At 45.9% G+C, this 23,473-nt stretch overlaps 1 protein-coding gene across 9 annotated transcripts in view; it reads right to left on the reverse strand.

The window, feature by feature from the left end:
• Window positions 1-1,943: 1,943 nt before the first annotated feature.
• myocd (myocardin) overlaps window positions 1,944-23,473 on the reverse strand; it is a 162,954-nt gene continuing 141,424 nt past the window's right edge. For 5 of the 9 annotated variants that reach the window (XM_052478143.1, XM_052478142.1, XM_052478145.1 and 2 more), the window contains 10 exons: window positions 10,123-10,307; window positions 8,989-9,096; window positions 8,556-8,863; window positions 8,205-8,361; window positions 7,513-8,046; window positions 6,914-7,414; window positions 6,595-6,741; window positions 6,091-6,219; window positions 5,556-5,613; window positions 1,944-5,258 (listed from right to left, as the gene is read on the reverse strand). In XM_052478143.1, coding sequence (XP_052334103.1) covers window positions 4,615-5,258; window positions 5,556-5,613; window positions 6,091-6,219; window positions 6,595-6,741; window positions 6,914-7,414; window positions 7,513-8,046; window positions 8,205-8,361; window positions 8,556-8,863; window positions 8,989-9,096; window positions 10,123-10,307 — 2,771 coding nt within the window. In that variant the 3' untranslated portion in view covers window positions 1,944-4,614. Of the gene's footprint in view, window positions 5,259-5,555; window positions 5,614-6,090; window positions 6,220-6,594; window positions 6,742-6,913; window positions 7,415-7,512; window positions 8,047-8,204; window positions 8,362-8,555; window positions 8,864-8,988; window positions 9,097-10,122; window positions 10,308-18,528; window positions 18,673-23,473 lie in introns of those variants that run through there. The other 4 variants (XM_052478151.1, XM_052478144.1, XM_052478147.1 and 1 more) reach the window with 4 other exon arrangements.

Raw genomic sequence — 23,473 nt, forward strand, 5'->3', positions numbered from 1 at the left:
TGCAATTTACAGTATGACTGTTCTGTCATCGCATAATTAACGGAAAAAAAACTAAATGTTGTTCCACTCTCTGCAAAATGTAAAATTTACAGTAGGATTGTAAGACTTTTGTCCACAATTGTATATCTGTGTGTACATCTCAAAATAGTCTGCTATTATACACCAGTTCTGTTCAGTAGTTAGTAGTGCGGACGCACACAGCAAAGTTTGCTGGAGCAGTTACGTTGTTCTCAACCTGCTACACGTTGCCAAGTGGACGGATTTACAGCCAGTCGCGATGGTCTGATCTGCATGGTCACGAGCTGCATAACCTGCCACTTTGCAAGGCATCACAAGTTGAACATGCCAGATATACATTGATTGCCTGACCAGGCCTGTGCTGCATCGGTCTGTGGAGAAGAGATCCTAACTCCCATGTTATACCACAGCACTGTACAATCCATCTGCCCATCCCTCCTGATCATAGAGCTGTAAGATCAGCCAATAATCGATCAGTCGGCATGTTCTTCAGTGGCTCGGAATAATACTCGAGCCTGGCTCGAGATGGAATGTTCTGTTTCCCTCGCCGCCCCTTGGGCATCGCGTAGGGCGCACCTCAACAGTGTACTCTTTATGTTTGCTCAGAAAGCCACGTTCAGTGTGTCGTAATGTAACGAAGCCAAAACAAAGACCCAGTGGAGTTAGCTAGCTATTGAACCTGTCGTGTGTATGTGGCGTTGAGGAGGGCGTTCGGCATGTTAAATGACGACCAACCTGGGATGTGCTTCACCAAGGATGGTCAATGTCTTTGCCAGATAACTTTGACAAACTTTCAGATGTAACTCCAAGGAACTCGAGAAGTCCACAGTTGTTCCTGAACGTTTAGAAAAGGTAGCTGGCTATCTCATTGATTGTGCTTCATGAAGTTGCCCCCTTGGAAATATGTCGGGTCAGTACAGACATTTTGCTTACATATGCAGCTGATCCAGGAACATGGAACGTTACAGAACATTCAGATAGAAAAGTACTACATAGACCCGATCTGATTCCCTGTTGTGTGGCGCATGGGATTGAGTCGGCTTTATTCATTCCATTTCTATCTGCGTTGTTCCAAATGTTCCATCCCTCTGGAGAAGCATATGCTATTTTCAACTAAAGGGTGGGTGAGAAGATTTAATTGCTGGTCCACCCATGTGTTCTGTGGATGTGGAACACTTATGGCTACTTGGTGAATATATTATGGAGGAGTACATGTATAAATTGCAATTTATTAGAATGTTGATATTAGATTATAAGAAGATAAATGGCAATGAGTATTATATTGTATCTTTATCAAGGGTATAAAAAAAAATAAAGTTCACAATGAGGAAATACAAAATGCTGTATTGTGAACCTGGGTGATCTGTCTGTCATCATAGACAAAGGTACAACATAGAAACGTTGATTATTGGTGTTTCAGTTTATTGCTTTCTCTTCTACAACAATGCAGTGGTGTGGACACATTGGTTTACATGGTAAAGCTGTTCAGTGGCCAAGCAATAAGGAAGCTTTTTGTCAGATGTAAAATGTTGATTTAAAAAAAAAAAGAGAGAAAGGAAACTCACCCCTCGACATTAGGTAAAGCTGCTGTAGGGGCACATTACCTGGCATCAATGTTGGAAATGCTCAATGGCCGAGTGAGGACATAGGGAGCATGTATTGTCTTCTGTGCTTGTATTGGTTATTTGCTTTTACAAGGTGTCAAGTGTTTCACAGGGATGTTGACTCCAATGCTTATCACAGTTGTGTCAAGTTGGCTGGATGTCCTTTGGGTGGTGGACCATTCTTGATACACATGGGAGACTGTTGAGTGTGAAAAACCCAGCGTGGTTGCAGTTCTTGACACAAACCGGTGCGCCTGGCACATACCCCATTCAAAGGCACTTAAATCTTTTGTCTTGCCCATTCCCCTTATGAATGGCACACACACACAATCCATGTCTCAGGGCTTCACCTGTTTTCTTCCCTTCATCTACACTGAACAAGTGACATATATAAGGGATCATATCTTCCACCTGGATTCACCTGGTCAGTCTGTCAGGGAAAGAGTAGGTGTTCATGTTTTGTATACATGTGTGTGGTTGGTATGTATGTATGTAAAAAAAAAACGCATGGCTTGACTCATCTGGGGTGACAACATGGGTGGTTGCAACCACAGAAAACCTATACACAAGGGTGCCACGGCTTACTTCAGAAGTAACAGAGAATAAGGGTCTTCTACTTAAAACACATTTTTAAAGAGCATTTGAGGGAAATGACCCCACTTTGGTCAAAATAACAATAATACTGAACCGAATCTGACAGATGGCTCGACTAAGTCTGAGTTAATGTTTTGAAAGTTCTTCCCCATTTCAGTGTCATCACAAAATCTCAGTCAATCTGGTAGTCACATGATTAAAATCATACCCATAGTTATGCTTACTTGTTCTAACTTCTCAATTTGTGTCCTTACAAGAACGGTCCCATTTAGTTTAGCCATAGACGTCATATACATCTATTGCAGATGGGTAGTTATTTTAGCTATATTCACAGTTTTCATGAATACATTTCAGTAAACTTGTATTTTCAACATGTTTTTCCTTCCGGATTCAAAAATCATTGTACAGATCCTACCCCAAACCTCTGCAGCGTGTAATGGTGGCTTTAGAACCACGTTTGTAGAAAGGTTACACATACTTTATGTAACATATTGAACATGGATTATTCTCTGCTAGATTCACAGGATAGTCAAAACTCTGTATATATTACATTTTGATATTCACAAGTGCTGGTAAGAATGGATATTTACTCTGCATATATGCAGTACTTTTTATATCATGTTGGTTCTCCATGGAAAACTGACAACACTGTTTTTAGAAAATATAATTTTCTTTGTAGATGATTTGGTTCAATTCATATACCATTTCAAACAGGCATCTTTCTTCAACGTTTTGGGAAGAACAATGCAAGATCAAAACCGCGGCATACGAGTTTGTAAATCAAGAATCCCATTTTTATCATAAAGGAATGTCAAAAATAAATATACTCTATCAACGTATAAATAAAATAAAAAATGAAAAAATAAATAACTAAGTGATGCTCACTAATATATAAACTGGTGAATTTTCCAAAGCTCAAATACAAAACCATTTATTGTAGATAACGAAAAAAGAAAAAAAAATAGAGATGAAATTTAGACTGATTTTCTTGCCATACTTCAGACTTCCTGGCTGTGACTAAAAAGCTGGAGCCTTGCACTAAAAATGTAATATGATTTATCAAAGCAGTGTGATAAAAGTGGTGAACCATGCACTGTAGAGTACCAGGTCTTGAATTATTGTAAATGCTTTGTGTGGCCCAAGTAATGGCTACATTGTTTGGTGTGAGGGGACATAGTCAGGAAATGCTTAATTTTTGAAATGCCAAGAGATTCTTATTGTGAAGTGTTTAAGGCACAAACTGAGTGAAATATTGCTGTCTCTTCCTACAATCCATATGCATTACTGCATCTGAAGACACTGCCCCTTTTATCGAAAAACTCTGACAAATGGGTTTTCAGACTAAAGCTAAGTATTCATCTTAATATAATATTGTGAATAAATATACCAGTTCAGCGTGAGAAGAAACCTACGCGAGCACTTGCATGAAATGGCAAACTAAATGCTTTCCCTGCAAATAAATTCTAGGCTTAAGCAAAGTGTGACAATCTTCTAGGCTAATAATCAAGGCGCAAAATGTGAGATTTTAAACATTTACATTGAAAATATCAAACTACATACTAAAATGATACATTTGACTTTGTGATAGTTTCTAAAGTGTTCTCTCCCACACCACTGACAATTATGCAGACCTAAACTTGCCTCTGTCAGTAACCATATAATATTTACAAATTTGGCATTCGATTTCATCCAATTAAGCTTGTCTTCTTTTGGTTTCCAGTAATACAAACATAGACACTCTCTTCACAAATAATACATTGATTGTCGAAATATGTGTCTTCAAGTCTAGGCGGCATAGCACTTACAACTGTAAGAAACTACTTGCATAAATCCTATAGACTTCTCATAAGGCAACGTTGGAATATTTTTTTCATCCATAGCATTCATTTAATGAACATCCGTCATGGATCTATCCAGAGTCATACTGCTTCGGTAGTTGTGCGCATCATTGTCCAAGATGATAAAGATCATGTAAAAAAAAAAAAAATGTTTCAATGCTCGTTATCAACAAACTATATGGCATTTCTGTGTGATTCTGCTTGTGTTCTTTGGTAAATCGTTGCACTTAAAATTCCATTGTAAGGTTTTCTGGAACCGGTGTTGGGACCAAGGCGAATTTGGTGTGAAATCTTCAGCTGGTCTCCTGCTGTGTGTTTTTAGTTGCTGGTCAGTGTCTCTGGTCAGTATCTAACCCAGCAATTTTTTTGCTAGCTGGATGCTAGTTGCTAGCTAGTCTCCTTTGTCTTTTGGGGAGCTAGCTAGACACTATAGTCTCGTGTTTTCTAGGTAGCTAGCGAGTAGCTAGCTAGTCGTCTAGTGTGTTTTTTTTTTGTAGGTACCTAGCCAGCTAGTGGATAGCTGATAGTGGCTAGCTGCTCCATAGCCAGTCTCTGGTGTTTCACCAGTGCTCTAGATGAAGGTCCATGGCTGTATTCAGGTTGATGTCTGTGACATCCAGGAACTCTGTGTTGAAAATGCTTGGCCCGGCGGCCGGGACGGAGTTGAACCCCGTAGCCGAGCTTGGGGGCGTCAGGTCCAGCCATTCCATCGTCTCCCACGGCGACTCGCTGAACGTCATGCCGACCATCCCCTGCGCCTCGGCCACGGATGACACTTTGGCGTTGATGGGGTGGATGGCAGATAGAGGCGTTGGCGTTTCCATCAGGTCCCTGTTGGGGAGAAGTTTGTCCTGGTGGGGGTGTTGGTGTTGGTGAGGGTGGTGGTGGTGGTGATTGGTGCTGGGGTAGCCCTCAGGTCCATCACCCCTCTCCTCCCCCTCCCCTGCTTCCTCGGCAGCCATCTTGAGAAGGGCGACCTCGCCCCCTCGGCCTAGGGGGCTTCCCAGCAGGTTCTCCAGGTGGCTGTCTGCAATGTGATTGGCTGTGTGGTCATAGTTGAGCTGGGAGGGGGGCAGGTGTTCGTAGTGTCTTTGGTTGAACTTTGGGACGGCGAGGCAGGTGGTTCCGGGGGAAACTGTAATGTGAGGCACAACTTTGGTTACAGAGGACCTCTCCCTCTCTTCTCTGGCGTTAGCTGGCATCTCTTGAAGAGAAGAGGATGGGGGGAGGGGGAGTCACAGCACAGAGTGTGATTTAATACCCATGTAAGAGGGAAATCTGGAGTTACTTAACTAAGCGGTGATGGATGGTATGTAGGGAGGCAAACTGACTAGTACCTTATGTAGGGGATTGAAACTAAATTGCTTGCAGTTACAAAGCCATTGCTCATTCATAACCATGGCAACAACATGCACTGACAGCTATATCACCTTCCAATTTCTAAGACTACACCTTATATACATTGCACACATTGAGACTGATTCGGAATCAGTTCACTCACCTCCACTCTCTATGAGCACATCCAAAAGCTCATCCATCTGCTGACTCCTAGTCAGTTGCTAAAAAAAAAAAGAATGTGATTAACAATACATTCGTACTTTATCAATACCTTGTAAAAAAAAATACAAATCTGAAAAACATGTCCCCAGTTTTAGCACCATTTTGGGGATTTTTAATGCTATCAATGATAATGTTTCATGATGAAGATTTTAACATTATGATATTGATATATTTGTTACAAGGTTCTATAAGGCACTTGGGGCAACCACAACTCAAAATGACACAACCACGAAGCAGTCAGCTCTGAAGAAACCCAGTCAAACTTGGTCAAGGGTGCAAAGTGTGGGATGGATAAAGCAATGGATGGATGAACAAAGAGGTGCAAAGCAGGTGAGAGAGAGAGAGAGAGAGAGAGAAGGAAGGAAGTTAGATAGAAGGCAGGAATCGAAGCGACACCACAGAGGTTACAACAACGAAACAAATTGAGTTGGCCGGCCATGATCAGGAGCAGAGTTCGGGTGTATAATTTAGTTTACCTGCTTGACTGCATCCTCATAGCAAGGGGGCTGTCTAGAGTCGAATGCAGTTGAATCTGAGCTACAGAAGGCCGGGGTTGAGACCAGGCACTTTTGGCCAACGTGCCGGGGAGAGGGCAATATTGCCATCTATATGAAAAAATAGGCGAAAAAGTTGTATTACTGATAAGAAAATGGAGCTAGAATTTTAGTATAGTGTGGTAACTTATATGCAAGAAAACCTCTATGCATCCTGATAAAAACAAGATGCTTAAAAAAAAAGTTTGGGCTGTGGAGTTCTTGTGAAATGAGCTAGCTAGCTCATCGGAGAGATCTGCTTGAATCCGAACTGCTAAGTTGTGAAGAGTAGTACCATGAACCTCATGATGGAAGTTTTAGAGAGAAGCAACAAATGAATGGAAAGCAGAAAAATGGTTAAGTGAATGTGATGGTGGATACCCAGTCATGTGACACAACCATGTTCAACCGCTACAGACCAAGTTTAGACAGAATAATAGCTCTTGCCTTCTGCTGCATGTTTGGGTTCTTAGCCTTAGTGTTGACCCTGTGGATCAGGCCGTTGTCGGTCGAGTTGGGGAACACTGACTGAAGGCCTCTCTGGTCAGAGGGATAGGAGCAGTTCACAGCCTGTCCTCCATTCTTCTGCTGAATCTGTTCGGAGGGAATACATAATTATCATGACCACCAAGCTATCAATCAATAGACATGTGAACAGAGTTACAACGGACACAATATAAAGAACATTTTAGAGCCAACATATAAAGTACATTTAGACCATTGTCTCTTGGAAAGACTCATAACAAGCGCTCTGCCTTAGGCCTACCTGCATGTTGCGGGGCCTGGTGCTGGTCTGGTTGAGGGAGTGGCTACAGCCGTCTCTGCCCAGCGGCGGTGACAGCAGGTAGGGGTTGTTGGGGGAGGAAGGTTGGGAGCTGCTGGAGGTCTTGGCGATGGGTGAGTCTTGAGGAGAGCACTGGGGGCTGAGGAAGGCAGACATGCCAGAGGGACTTCCTGAGGAGGGGACTGAGTCCAGGCATCGTTGCCCACCAGGGCCCCCCATATTGGTCAGGGAGGCACCGCAGTGGCCCATCCCCTCCATGGAGCTTCCTGGAGGACTCTTCAGGTGCTTGGGGGAGGAGAGGGGGCAGCTGGAGGAGAGGGACATGGGCTCCTGTTTGACAGTCACTCCAAAGAAGTGCTGCCCCATCAGCGTGGGGGATTGCTGTAGGTGCAGGTGGTGGGGCTGGGACGGAGCCGGGACACCCTCATGTGTGGCGCCATGGCAACGCTTCCTCTTGTGCAGCTGCATCTTGAGCTCCTCCACCTATTGTGAAACAGGGTGTTAACAGTAAGTAAGCTTAGCCTTGAATGGCCCTTTAAGGACAACAACATTTTATTGAGTTGAACAGTGCGTTTACCCACCTGTCTCTGTTCCTGGTGCAGCTTCCACGTCAGCTCCTCGATCACTTTTTGTTTCTCCACCAACATCTTATCCTTCTCTGCCTCCAGACCCTCCATCCCTGCACCTTCCCCTCCCCGTAGTCCTGCCCCACTCAGACCCCCTCCCCCCAGGCCTTCTTCAGAGCTGAGCTGGGCCGGGGACGGCTGGAGGCCAAACTGTGGAGGAGAGGACATGGGCACGTCGCTGAAGCTGTCTGGGAGCGAGCCGCTACGGGAGAGGTCTGAGGAAGCGGGGGAGATGGGTGGGGTGGAGGAGGTGCTGGGGTAAGGGTAATATCCCCCCTGGGAGAGGGCGCTGGAGGAGGAGGGGGACTGGTAGGAGGACAGGGACCCCGTGGGGGTGACAGGGAAGGTGACCGTGGTGATGTCATTGGAGCCTGAATGCGAGGGGCTTGAGGTGGGGTCCTTAAAGGGGCGGAGTCTCTCAATGAGGGCTGTCTTGGTGCCTGAGACGGGCATGCCCCGGATACGAAGCTGCTGCCTGAGCTCTGACACCTGTAAGATGAAGGGAGAGAGAGATATAGCGATGGGTAGAGAGGTAGAGGAAAGACATTAAATGCTTGCATTTTGAAAATCTTACACTTACAGAATATGAGTTCTTTTTCCAACCCTAATAAAGAATATATCCCTCTCTTTATGGACAGAGTACCTACCTTCAGGTCATCCAGGTTCGGTGGCAGAGGACCAGGTTTGACTGGTGAGATGCTGGTTTGACCAGAGTATGTGGTCTTAACTGGAGACGAGGAGCTGCTGTTGACCATGTTAGTAGTAACACTGGAGCTACCCACCGTCAGCTGCTCACTGGATTGTCTAAAGATAGGAAAACATTTGATTTTCGTGAGACAAAGATTAAAAAAATTACAATATTATGGAACATTCAACATTCATGGTCTAACTCTAACCCCATGTCTCAGATCTGACCTTCAATGTACAGAATGTACATTAAAGGTCAGATCTGAGACATGGGGTTAGAGTTAGACCATCTCCCAATCCAGGGTACTCACTTTTGGGCTTGGACTGGCTGGTGCAGGGGCTGGTAGCTGAAACTAGGCTGCCGTTGATGTGCATGGGCCTGTGTGTGTTGGGAGTGTGTATGCTGGGAGTGTGTGTGTGCGTGTTTCTGCTGGCTGAGGATCTGCAGCTGAAGGAAGAGCTGTTGTTGCTGCAGTAGCCTGGCGTAGGCTGAGTCCATGGGAGGGGGAGACTTCTCGGGCTTCTGGTCCGGAGGGATGTACTGGTGGTACTTCAGCTTCTTCACCTTGGGCTTCACGTCTTTGGGCTTCTTGTGGCGGTTTTTGTCCGATATCTTGGACTGTAGAATCAATGGGATAAATAGTGAGAACATACAATATACGCAATACAAGCTGAAGCTCTCTAATGGGATGCATCATCTTGGCTATGAAGAGGTCAGTACGAAAGGAAAGTGTTTGTTCCTACCTTGACTATGGCAGGGACAGGTATGGGTGGGGTGGCAGACAGCCCATTGTTAGCCGCAGACAAGCAATCTTCCTTGCTCTGATCAGACGGGTCCCTGTTCTGACACCCCTGGAACACAAATGCAGACAGGGAGTCAGTAGGAAGACATGAATACAGGAAATGTCAACTACATTCAGTGGTTGGCCCACCATAAAACAATAAGATGAATTCAAAGAAAATGTATTGGTTTATATAAAACATGTAAATTAAATAATTTGAAAAGAGGAATTAGGTACTAAGCCCAAGCTGACTTTTGGTAAACACTTAAAATAAAAACGGTTTATGGCTTCCAGTGACCGTTGGGAATGATGTCATCATCTCTGTCCACACGGTGAGGGGAGAGTGGTGCAGAATGCAGGAAGTCGCTGAGATGATAAAACACAGGAAGCAGTAGCCTTCAGCATACTGTGTCTGTGTGAGACAGACAGACTGGCATAGAGGAATGTGACACGTGCCAAAGAGCAGTCACACATGTTCCAACGGTCACAAGAGAACCCAGGCGAGGACACTGTAGTTCTCCCAGCCACCACAAGATGACAGACTTAACCTGGCTCCCTGCTTGAATTGACTCATTACCGCATAACTGACTATGTTTGTGAATGCATAGGGCAGACTTTGGTGCACCTATTGTTCATAGTGTGTTTACTCATGGAGGATAGTTTATGTTATGATACATTATCAAGAAGGAGGAGGAGGAGGAGAAGAGGGAAGTGGTGATGGAGGGGAAATGAGAGGATGATGGACCTATTTGGGTAAGGCGAGAGGTATGGAGGAGGAGAAGAGGGAAGTGGTGATGGAGGGGAAATGAGAGGATGATGGATCTATTTGGGTAAGGCAAGAGGTAAGGAGGAGGAGAAGAGGGAAGTGGTGATGGAGGGGAAATGAGAGGACGATGGACCTATTTGGGTAAGGCGAGAGGTAAGGAGGAGGAGAAGAGGGAAGTGGTGATGGAGGGGAAATGAGAGGACGATGGACCTATTTGGGTAAGGCGAGAGGTAAGGAGGAGGAGAAGAGGGAAGTGGTGATGGAGGGGAAATGAGAGGACGATGGACCTATTTGGGTAAGGCAAGAGGTAAGGAGGAAGAGGAGTATTACCTGTTTAGGGCTAGTGAGGGCTGGTGATGAGGAGGAGGAGGGGGTGCTGCCCATGGCCTCAGAGGAGGGGCATGCGGACCCCTGGGACTCGTCACTGTGGTGTTGCTCTGGAGACAGACTGTCACTGCTACTGTCCTCCTCGAATGCATACGAGTCCTCTTGCTTAGGAAACTTCCCATGGTTCACTGGAGAGAGAGAGAGAGAGAGAAGGGAGGAGAGAGGAGAGAGAGGGAGAGAGAGAGAGAGAGAGAGAGAGAGAGAGAGAGAGAGACAGAGAGAGACAGAGAGAGGAGAGAGAGAGAGAGAGAGAGAGGGGAGAGGGGAGAGAGAGAGAGAGAGAGAGAGAGAGAGAGAAGGGAGGAGAGAGGGAGGGGATGAGAACTTGATGTGGTTCACTACAGAGAACCACACAGGAGGCATTTTAATCACACGCAGAGAGAGAGAGGACTGAAACCTGACACACCACAAGATACTGGCAAAGAGGGTTTAGAATTGAAGGATTTTGAGACGCAAGTCTGTTCATGTCTTTAAATATTTCCAGAGGTTCAAACATAACATTCATTGGACTTTTGCAGGGTTGTGTATTACTGAGAGAGATGTGAATGTGTGTACAGTATGTGGCTGTCTGAGAACTGCCTACGTGCGACACCACTGCACATTGCTCTGTACAACGCAGTCCATATCCGTTCCATTGTATAACATCAGTATTCACACACTGCCCTTCTGTCACTGTCACCTAGTGAAACACTTAGCCCTGAGGTGCTATTCTGCAGTGGGCAGAGATTGACATGGCTACTTTACAGTGAACACAGCCCTGATTGGCTGAAGTGATAGTGAACAGAGCCTTGATTGGTTTAGCTGTTAGAGACTATGTTATCTGGAGGAGCAGAGCCTGAGGTTAACAAAGGGACAGAGCCAGGAGAGGGGAGGAGTGGTAATGTGTGTGTGTGTCTGTGCGCGTGCGCGTGCCTGTGACTCTCTTTTAGAATGAGAACATGTGACCTGCCAAGAGCAGACCCTGGTTTCAATCACACCATCAGCCCTGCTCTGTGGCACGCTGGGCCTGCACACACACAGCGGCACAGGCCTGGGTGTTATTTCCTACCACCTGTTGGTATTGAATTCACTCACTCTGCACTCACTCTGCGCTCTCTTTGTGCTCTCTCTCCCTCACACACACACACACACACACACACACACACACACACACACACACACACACACACACACACACACACACACACACACACACACACACACACACACACACACACACACACACACACACACACACACACACACACACACACACACACACACACACACACACACAGGTTCAGGACCACATGACTGGGTAGGGTTGTCTACTTTAGTCCCACTCGGTCACAGAAAGGACACTAGCATGGGGACAGAACAAGTTGTTACTGGGCTATTATTATGTCCTGATGCATGATCGTCTCAAACTAACCACATCCTGAGTTCCTCCACATAACATCTCTCTGTCAGCAAGGACTGCAACTGGATGTCAGAGATCTAATATTTTGTCAAAGATGATAAAGAAATGGAAGAGGTCATCACATTGCAGGATGGAGCGGGTGGGGGTCTCCGTGATATATAAGGTTTGTGTGTGTGTGAGAGGGGTGAAGGGGAGGTGGAAGACAGCTGAACAACAGCCTTGTCCAATCAGATACCTTCATAGGTGACTCACTGGAGCCATATAAATCAGAGAAGTGGGGGAGGGACACACACACACACACACATACACACACACACACACTTCTCTTGAGAGAAGGGTGGACCCAAATACAGCTGCTGTTTGTCTCAATAAGCATCCTCCCTGTTCATAGGGAGGTAGAGTAAATCTCGCCTCTTCAGCCCCGTGTTGACCTTACGCAATATGTTTACTGAAGAGCCTGAGGAGGAAAACAGAAAACCAGCGTATACAAAAACCCAGGCCTGATATAAAGGGGAGGACTAACATACTTGGATGTAAGAGAAACATTTCAATATGTCCCAGTAGGATGCCCAAGGTTAAGGGATCCTTATCTATTTCCAGAATGGGTTTTCTGGCCAGTTTAGAAAATAGTATGCTTTTATAGTGTTATGGTTGCCACATCATTTCAATAGGGAAGCTATGATGTTGCAAAATATACCAACTCTACAGAGAGCTGAACTGCATGCAATTCAATGCATGATCTCGGTTGCTTGTGGTTCACAGTAAACTTAAAAGGCCCAATCCAGCCGTTTTTTAATGCTGAACAAAAATATAAACACAACATGTAAGGTGTTGGTCCCATGTTTCATAAGCTGAAATAAAATACCCCCTGAAATTTTCCAGACGGACAAAATGCTTATTTTTCTCAAATGTTGTGCACAAATTAGTTTACATCCCACATTTTACCAATCATTTTTCCTTTGCCAAAATAATCCATCCACCTGACAGGTGTGGAAAATCAAGAAGCTGATTAAACAGCATGATCATTACACAGGTGCACCTTGTGCCGACGACAATAAAAGGTCACTCTAAAATGTGCAGTTTTGTCAAACAACACAATGCCGCAGATGTCTAAAGTTTTGAGGGAGCGTGCAGTTGGCATGCTGACTGCAGGAATAACCACCAGAGCTGTTGCCCGAGTTGATTGTTAATTTAGTTATTTATCTTCTATAAACCGCCTCCAACGTTGTTTTAAAGAATTTGGCAGTACGTCCAACAAGCCTCACAACCACAGACCACATGTAACTAAGCCCGCCCAGGACATGTAGCCATGCCAGCCCAGGACCTCCACATCCGGCTTCTTCACCAGCCACCCAGATGACTGCTGATGAAACTGTGGGTTTGCACAACCAAAGAATTTCTGCATAAACTGTCAGAAACCGTCTCAGGGAAGCTCATCTGCATGATCGTCGTCCTCACCATGGTCTTGATCTGACTGCAGTTCGGCATCGTAACCAACTTCAGTGGGTTACTGCTCACCTTCGATGGCCAATGACACGCTGGAGAAGTGTGCTCTTCAAAGATGAATCCCGGTTTCAACTGTACCTGGCAGATAGCAGACAGCTGTATTGCATCGTGTGAGTGAGTGGTTTGCTGATGTCAACGTTGTGAACAGAGTGCCCCATGGTGGCAGTGGGGTTATGCTATGGACAGGCATAAGCTACGGACAACAAACACAATTGCATTTTTGTCAATGGCAATTTGAATGGTTTTCTGATCTACAACCCTACTTTTTTTTTTAAGGTGACCAACAGATGTATAGTGTCATGCCCTGGCCATAGAAAGGTTTTTATTCTCTATTTTGGTTAGGCCAGGGTGTGACTAGGGTGGGCATTCTAGTTTATTTATTTCTATGTTGGTGTGGTTCCAAACAGAGGCAGCTGTCTATCGTTGTCTCTGATTGGGGATTATATATAAGTTGTCCTTTTTAGTTTGGGTTTTGTGGGTATTTGTTTTCTGTTTAGTGTCTTCACCTGACAGGACTGTTTCGGTTTTCCCTCTCTGTTATGTTTGAGTATTTTGAGTATTACATTTATCATGAACACTTACTACGCTGCGTTTTGGTCCACTCCTTCATACGACGATCGTTACAGAACTACCAACCAAAAAAGGACCAAACAGCGTGCTCAAGAGGAGCAGGGATCCTGGGCCCGGGAGAAAAGAGAGAGTGGAGGACATCCTGGTCCTGGGAGGAGGTTAGGGCAGGGGACAAGACCCTGCCACAGAAACAGGTGGAAACAGCGAAAGAGAAACGGCGACGATACGAGGGGACACGGCTAGCACGGAAACCCGAGAGGCAGCTCCAAAAATATTTTTTTTTTTTGGGGGGGGAGGGGCACACGAGGAGAGTGGCTGAGTCAGGGTTCAAACCTGAGCCAACTCCTCGTGCTTACCGTGGGGAGCATGTGACTGGTCAGGCACCGTGTTATGCAGAGATGCGCATGGTGTCTCCAGTGCCGATTCATAGCCCGGTGCTCTCTATTCCAGCTCCCCGGGCTAGAGTGGGCATCCAGCCAGGACAGGACGGATGGTGCTGACTCCTGGCCTCCAGTACGCCACCTTGGACCAGGATATCCTGCGCCGGCTCTGCGCACTGTGTCTCCGATCCGTCTGCACAGCCCAGTGCGTCCTGTGCCAGCGCCCCACATTTGCAGGGTGAAAATAAACATCCAGCCAGGACGTGTTTAGCCAGCTCTACGCTCCAGACCGCCAGTGCGCCTCCACAGTCCAGTACGTCCTGTGCCTCCTCCTCGCACTCGCCCTGAGGTGCGTGTATTCAGCCCAGTGCCACCTGTACCAGGCCCCCGCATTAGACCTCCAGTACGCCTCCACAGTCCAGTACGTCCTGTGCCTTCTCTCCGCACTCGCCCTGAGGTGCGTGTCATCAGCCCGGTGCCACCGGTACCAGTCCCACGCATCAAGCCTCCAGCGTGCCTCCACAGTCCAGAGCTTCCGGAGACAGTTCCCAGTCCAGAGCTTCCGGCGACGTTTCACAGTCCGGAGCCGGTCCCCAGTCCGGAGCCGATCCCCAGTCCGGAGCCCCTGGAGCCGGTCCCCAGTCCGGAGCCCCTGGAGCCGGTCCCCAGTCCGGAGCCCCTGGAGCCGGTCCCCAGTCCGGAGCCCCTGGAGCCGGTCCCCAGTCCGGAGCCCCTGGAGCCGGTCCCCAGTCCGGAGCCCCTGGAGCCGGTCCCCAGTCCGGAGCCTCTGGAGTCGGTCCCCAGTCCGGAGTCGGTCCCCAGTCCGGAGTCGGTCCCCAGTCCGGCCGCCCCTCCGGAGCCGGTCCCCAGTCCGGAGCCGGTCCCCAGTCCGGAGCCTCTGGAGCCGGGCCCCAGTCCGGAGCCCCTGGAGCCGGTCCCCAGTCCGGAGCCCTGGAGCCGGTCCCCAGTCCGGTGGAGCGGTCCCCAGTCCGGAGCCTCTGGAGTCGGTCCCCAGTCCGGAGTCGGTCCCCAGTCCGGAGCCGGTCCCCAGTCCGGTCCCCAGCCGTCCCCAGTCCGGAGCCGGGCCCCAGTCCGGTCCCCGGGCCCCAGTCCGGAGCCTCTGGAGCCGGGCCCCAGTCCGGAGCCTCTGGAGCCGGGCCCCAGTCCGGAGCCTCTGGAGCCGGGCCCCAGTCCGGAGCCTCTGGAGCCGGTCCCCAGTCCGGAGCCTCCCCAGTCCGGAGCCTCTGGAGCCGGGCCCCAGTCCGGAGCCTCCGGTCCCCAGTCCGGGCCCCTGGAGCCGGTCCCCAGTCCGGAGCCCCGGAGTCGGTCCCCAGTCCGGAGTCGGTCCCCAGTCCGGAGTCGGTCCCCAGTCCGGAGTCGGTCCCCAGTCCGGAGCCGGTCCCCAGTCCGGAGCCGGTCCCCAGTCCGGAGCCTCCGGAGCCGGGCCCCAGTCCGGAGCCTCTGGAGCCGGGCCCCAGTCCGGAGCCTCTGGAGCCGGGCCCCAGTCCGGAGCCTCCGGAGCCGGGCCCCAGTCCGGAGCCTCCGGAGCCGGGCCCCAGTCCGGAGCCTCCGGAGCCGGGCCCCAGTCCGGAGCCTCCGGAGCCGGGCCCCAGTCCGGAGCCCAGTCCGGAGCCTCCGGAGCCGGTCCCCAGTCTGGAGCCTCCAGTGACGGGCCCCAGTCCGGAGCCGGGCCCCAGTCCGGAGCATCCGGAGCCGATCCCTAGTCCGGAGCCTGTGGCGACGGTCCCCAGTCCGGATCCTGCGGCGAAGGTCCCCAGTCTGGATCCTGCGGCGACTGTCCCCAGTCCGGAGCCTCCGATGATGATCTGCGGCCCGGTTCCTCCAGTCAAGGTCCATGTACCAGGGCCGCCACCAAAGTGAAGGGATCTGCGGGCGGAGGGGTGTCTACGTCCCGCTCCAGAGCCGCCGCCGTAAAGGGATGCCCACCCGGACCCTCCCCTTTAGAGTCAGGTTTTGCCTTTGGGGGTACTGTCACGCCCTGGCCGTAGAGAGGTTTTTATTCTCTATTTTGGTTAGGCCAGGGGACTAGGGTGGGCATTCTAGTTTCTTTATTTCTATGTTGGTGTGGTTCCCAATCAGAGGCAGCTAGCTGTCTATCGTTGTCTTGGGGATCATATATTGGGGCGGCAGGGTAGCCTAGTGGTTAGAGTGTTGGACTAGTAACCGGAAGGTTGCAAGTTCAAACCCCCGAGCTGACAGGCAGTTAACCCACTGTTCCTAGGCCGTCATTGAAAATAAGAATTTGTTCTAGTTAAATAAAGGTAAAATAAATAAATATATAAGTTGTCTTTGTGGGTAGTTGTTTTTTGTTTAGTGTCTTCACCTGACAGGACTGTTTCGGTTTTCCCTATTTGTTATTTTTGTTTGAGTGTTTTAAGTATTACATTTATCGTTAACACTTACCACACTGTGTTTTGATCCACTCCTTCATACGATATAGCTGTATTCCCAGTTATGTGAAATCCATAGATTAGGCACTAATTAATTTATTTAAATTGACTGATTTCCTTATATAAACTGTAACTCAGTAAAACCTTTGACATTGTTGCATGTTGCATTATATTTTATATATATATATATTTTATATATATTTTTGTTCAGTGTGTCAATATCAAATCATTTCTGGGTAACAATTAAGTACCTAACATATAATCGTTATTTAAATTAAAATGGTCAAAAAGAAACAAAGAGCAATTTGTCCAGCAAACATTTTTCTAGGACTGTCTGGAAGTGAACTGTGAGGGGCCTAATTGGACCAGCCTAATGGGAGGGATATGTAACCTGAAAACTAGCTGTTATTGGCAGAGGTTTGAAACTCAATTTGTTATTGGTCGATTAACTTTTCAAACGTTAACTTGTCATAAACTTGTCATAACACTGTCATGACCCATATATTTACACCTGTTGTGACTTATATTCTGTTATTTTTCTGTCTGGTTATGACACCTACAAAAGAGTGTCAAACCACATTTATTCAATTCATTTCCCTGCCAAGAAATGTCCTTTCATTTGAAAGTTTGTTTCTTAATTCCTTTGTTGTTGTTGCAAGGAATTCTTTACAGTCATGTTTTTTTTCTCATATTTTAAATCACTTGTAGAAAATACACGTTATGACACTGTCATGAAGCATTATGACCATCCTGTGTCACTTTACTTGGACTAAGACAATGCAACTTTAAGCCAGTTGAGCTTGCTCCTCATGCTTTGTCCTGCGCCTGAAATCTGCTCCAGCATTCATTCCAGACATCAGCAACAGAGCGTTGGAGTAGGTGTAGGTATGACATCAATGTGTGCTCAATTCCAATGATAATATAATATGTTCAATTTCAGAAAATATAAAACAAACATACTGTTGACAAGTAGCCAGACATAAAATAATGTAATATACAATATGTCACAACAGGTCTAAATGTGTGTCATGACAGTGTTTTGACCATATTATGACAGGTAAGGTGATGACATGGGTGTCAAGTAAAGTGTTACCAATAACTTCTACCGCCTGGTGATGTCGCCAGGCAGGCCAAAACTCCCTCCCGCCAAAACACACTTAGATTTCAGGCGGTCTATTCAAGCAGCTCTTACACTAAAACGGCATTATCATAATTTGAACAATTTCACAGTATTATTCCAACCTCATAATGTGAAATAATCACAGAGTGTACAAAACATTAAGGACACCTGCTCGTTCCATGACAGACTGACCAGGTAAATCAAGTGAAAGCTATTATCCCGTATTGATGTCACTTGGTAAATCCACTTCAATCAGTGTAAATGAAGGGGAGGAGACATGTTAAATAAGGATTTTAAAGCCTTGAGACAATTAATACATGGATTGTGTATGTGTCCCATTTAGAGGGTGAATGGGGAAGACAAAATATTGAAGTGCCTTTGAACAGGGTATGGTAGTAGGTGCCAGGAGCACCAGTTTGTGTCAAATACTGCAATGCTGCTGGGTTTTTCACGCTCAACAGTTTTCCTTTTGTGTCAAGACTGGTCCACCACCCAAAGGACATCCAGCCAACTTGACACAACTGTGGGAAGCATTGGAGTCAACATGGGCCAGCATCCCTGTGGAATGCTTTCGACACATTGTAGAGTCCATGTCCCGACGAATTGAGGCTGTTCTGAGGGGAAAAGAGGGGGATGCAGCTCAATATTATGAAGGTGTCCTTAATATTCTGTATACTCAGCGTATATACACAACCCAGGAAATCACGGTTTTGACTGCACTTTGCCTTTAAAAAGGTTTACTACATTTAGTCTAGGTCCATCGGTTAGTTTTTCACCGCAGCTGTATAGCCTTATTTCCAGGCCACTAAAGAGTTAAAACACACCTTTTTCAAACTCAAAAACTAATTTAAAACCAAACTCACACGCTTACGTGTCAAAAATCACACACCGGTGATTGTGAGTCACACACGTCAAGATACAGGCAGATAGGTGTTACGTGGCCATTCCATCACTCAGTGATACCTGTCGTGGCAGCTGCCTGTCTGAAGGCAGCAGAGTCTACGGGAATTATATTCTTGTGCACCAGCTCCATGGGGCCAGGTCTCAGGGCCAGTTTGTCATTGAGGTTGTCTGCCAGGCGAGCTCTCTTCAGCCTCAGCTGAGCCTCCACAGATGATATGTCCCCCTCCGGGTCTACATATACACAGCAAGCAAAACCACACTATTAACTCCCTTGACTATTAACGTTTTTGTATATGAGTTGATTAAGGCCAGCTGGGCCTTAATGCTCCTCATCTGAATCTCCAGTGGCAAAACATCCACTGACGACTTATACGTGTCCTGGTCCGAGACCTGTTCCAAGGAGTTCTCCCAAAATTTCAGCCCTAATGCCTAAGTGTCAGAGCTGGTGAGCTGACATACTTCCTTCACTGGATAAATAAATGGGTTAGAGATGATTAAAATGGATTTTGTGATATGGGTAAGACTGCCTTTCACACACACTGCCCATTAATCATATACAAATAATCCTGGGTTGGGTTGGCCCAATATCCATTCTTGTCTTACAGTAGGATGGATAACCTGCTGATGAGCTGTAGCCTGAGCTAGCTTGATTAAACCACTGAGAGAAATAGTTACCACTTATTTGGTCAAATCTTTCATTGATGGCTGAAATCTGGACTATGTGCAGGGAAACAATTGAATGGAATGATATTAAGCATATTTCATCGGCTCCTTCTAATTTAGAACTATTGCCGTCTCATTAAGAATTGACAGAACATTTTAAAACAACAGTTATACACTTACATCTGCCGAGCCACAGAGTCATCATTTTGTACAGACCACAGATTATAGTTACATCTATTCTAGTCCAGAGTACGGCTATTGGTTACAATCACTGATCAATATCCTTTCCAAATAGAGAAACTACTGGACTACTTTAAGAGTTAAATGACCTTCAGGAGAGAATATCCAAATACATGCCTAAAAGACAAAAAAGTGAAGATAGAAAAGAACACAGCGAAGTAAATTGAACAAGTGGGTGTTAAATCTAACACTTTTTAAGTGTTTATTTGAGCACCACCAGAAAGTGTTAAGCTTTTAACACCAACACTTTCCAACACCAGTGGCATTAAAATGGTACACTAACTCAGTGTTAAAGGTACACTGGTATGGGTTTCACTAATACCTGGCATTCGACACCTTAGAATTAGATTTTTACACTAGGTCAGTGTTAAAGGTACATCAGCCACGTAGGTACGGGGTGGGTCCGGGCCCATCCGCCCACCCAATCAAATTGGGCAAAAAATAACATTATACAAATCTTTTTTGTTGTTGTCAGTGTTCCAAACAGGCAGAGGTGGGTAGTAACACGCTACAAGTAATGTGTTTACATGTACTTAAGTACATTTCAACTAAAGGGGAGGAGAATGGGCCATCCAAGAAAATGAAAGACCCTTCCAAGTGTAAAGGAGCGGTTGGGAAGAGAAGGAGGACAGAGAGGGTAAATCCTACCTTGGCAGGAAAAAGATGATTGAGTTGACTTCGGCAATTGATATCTGCACTGCTCGATCATTTATAACTCACATGATTCTTACCTGAATACCTACCTTGATGTTTAATCCCATGCTGAAATGTGTCTCTTTTTTGCATACTAGTAACATGATTGATAGTGACATTTCGATGTTGTTTGGCTGTTGTAACACCTACCTGATCCTCCTTGGTCTGAGTACAAAATGATAGGTACATCACACTTGGTGTAAATCCTTTTAGAACGCATTCAACATCGCACGTACCTGAAATTCTATTGTGAAATAAATGTTCATTCATGCTATTGAAATTTTGATTCCAAACTCTTGAGTATCAATTACCTTTTTTTTAATGAAATTGAACACACTGATACAGTAAATATTAAGACAACTTTGAAAAGGACCATCATTGAAACTGTATAGCCTATGGACTTTGTTTTGATGTCAGTCTTCATTGGAGACTACCTGTGCTGGAGGGAGGACATCTGCAATTTAGCCGCTAACGCAGCCGCTACTCTTCCTGGGGTCCACAAGATTACAATAAGTGGTTGTTCTTTGTGTTTGCTGTCACAGTTTACCAGGTGTAAAAAATGCTAGTACTTACACTATATATACACAAAAGTATGTGGACACACCTTCAATTTAGTCGATTCGGCTATTTCAGCCACAACTGTTGCTCACAGGTGTATAAAACAGAGCACACGGCCATGCAATCTCCATAGACAAACATTGGCAGTAAAATGGCCTTACTGAAGAGCTCAGTGACTTTCAACGTGGCACCGTCACAGGATGTCACCTTCCCAACAAGTCAGTTTGTCAAATTTCTGCCCTGCTAGAAGATCCCCGATCAACTGTAAGTGCTGTTATTGTGAAATGGAAAAGTCTAGGAGCAACAACGGCTCAGCTGCCAAGTGGTAGGCCACACAAGCTCACTGAACGGGACCGCCGAGTGCTGAAGCGCAAAAAATAATCTGTCCTCGGTTGCAACACTAACTACTGAGTTCCAAACTTCCTCTGGAAGCAACATCAGCACAATAACTGTTTGTCGGGAGCTTCATGAAATTTGTTTACATGGCCGAGCAGCCTCAGACAAGCCTAAGATCACCATGCGCAATGTCAAGCATTGGCTGGAGTGATGTAAAGTTCACCGCCATTAGACTCTGGAGCAGTGGAAACGCTTTCTCTGGAGTGATGAATCATGCTTCACCGTCTGGCAGTCCGACGGGCGAATTTGGGTTTGCCAGGAGAACGCTACATAACCGAATGCATAGTGCCAACTGTAAAATTGGGTGGAGGAGGAATAATGGTGTGGGGCTGTCTTTCATGGTTCGGGCTAAGCTCCAGTGAAGGGAAATATTAACACTACAGCATACAATGGCATTCTAGACGATTCTATGCTTCCAACTTTGTGGCAACAGTTTGGGGAAGGCCCTTTCCTATTTCCATGACAATGCCCCGGTGCAGAAAGCGAGGTCCATACAGATATTTTTTTTTCCAGTTTAGTGTGGAAGAAATTGACTGGCGTGCATAGAGCCCTGACCTCAACCCCATCACACACCTTTGGGATGAAATGGAACGCCAACTGTAAGCAAGGCCTAACCGCCCAACATCAGTGCCCGACCTCACTAATGCTCTTGTTGCTGAATGGAAGCAAGTTCCCGCAGGAATGCTCCAACATCTAGTGGAAAGCCTTCCCAGATGAGTGGAGGCTGTTATAGCAGGAAAGGAGGAACCAACTCCATATTAATGCTCATGATTTTGGAATGAGATGTTCGACAAGCAGGTGTCCACATGTTTGTGGTCATGAATTGTAAGAAGTTTTCTGGCCGGATACTTTTTCACTCTTACTTGAGTAGTTTCTTTAAGAGGGCTACTTTTACTCTTACTTGAGTAAATTACAATCTAGGTGACAGTATTTGTACTTAAATGCAGATTTAAGTACTCCACCCTCCTTTTCAAACAAGAATTTGTCTTTTTACCTAAATATGCAAACACCATCAGATGGAATTCCTAGCAAGCAGTGCTGGAATGACGTTCCCTCTCCTGGGATGGGCGGCAAAACATAACTAACTGAAAGCAAGACCTGCAATAAGCCATAAATATGACCGCATTGAGGCATATGTCACTGTGCTTCTATGGCTATATGTACCATGCCACTCCCTACCTCAGTTGTTCATTTAGCATACAAGTCAACACACCTATAGTTTAGCTTGAATTAGCATTAAAACTGAACATTTTTATCTTTGCCCAATGAAAAAAATGTGTAGAATTGCATAATTGCAACAAATGTCTGGCTACAGTACTGAGGTGTAAGTCGCTCTGGATAAGAGCGTCTGCTAAATGACTTAAATGTAAATGTAAATGTACAGGTATGGTGTTCACTGATACCTTACAGCAAATCCTCCAGTGTTAAATCCACAGAGAGTGTTAAGTTTAACACTGGTTCATTGTCTATATGGGTCCACACTTTTCAGTGTTAATTGCATATTTCCCAGAGTGTCTTGCCTTTTGTAGAGTTATACACCCATGACTGTATTTGTGACAGAGACATGGTTGTTTCATTCATCCATTTTCAGTCCAGTGGCCTTCACCAAGTGTGATCCTAAATGAATATGTTATCATGAAATTGTATTCCATGAAATTGTAATACAAAACAACACATAATTTATAAGGCCTAGTTTTACCCTAATACAATGGCCTGCAACTCATGGTTTACAGGTCACATCAGGCCTGCAAGTCACATAATGCTGTGATGTGTAATTCCTTTTGAAATCCAGCCAGAGTGGGGATATCCAACATTAAGAATGTTTATTCACCCACAACCTGCATTCAGAATGTCTGCTGGGTTGGGAAGACTAAGACATGAGACTACTTAAAGCATTTAAACTGGAACAACCAGTTCAGTAACGGGTGCAATACATCCAAGTAACATTGGATTTGTTTATCAAAATGTATGTTATTTATATTTGACTAGCATAAGATTAATCAATCAATCAATCAATCAATCAATGTACATGCAAAAACATAGATATTGAAACAAACAATATGTAAATATATAAATATGTAAAAATCAACCAGCAACAGACCATGCTGAGAAATATAATAATGATGGTCATGGTTGTGGTTTAACACTGGTTATTAACACCAACACTGGCATTCTTTTACATCAATGAGTGTTAATTTAACACTTACAGAGTAAATTGAACAACTGAATCAACTCTAGAAATGTTACACTGAAAATCCAACACTGGGTAACACTGGCCAATTTGACACCCCGATTGAACAACAGTATTTTTAAACAACATCATAAAAAGCAATACCAGGGGGCATTCATAGTGGCACAAAGTAACACCACATCATCACCAAAACTGCCCTCACCAGGATATGAACACGGGCGATTTTGCTGTGAAGGTAGGCTGTAAGAAAGGAAAGGTAGAACG

The sequence above is a fragment of the Oncorhynchus keta genome, chromosome 24 (assembly GCF_023373465.1).
Source record: "Oncorhynchus keta strain PuntledgeMale-10-30-2019 chromosome 24, Oket_V2, whole genome shotgun sequence".
Classification (NCBI taxonomy): Eukaryota; Metazoa; Chordata; class Actinopteri; order Salmoniformes; family Salmonidae; genus Oncorhynchus; species Oncorhynchus keta.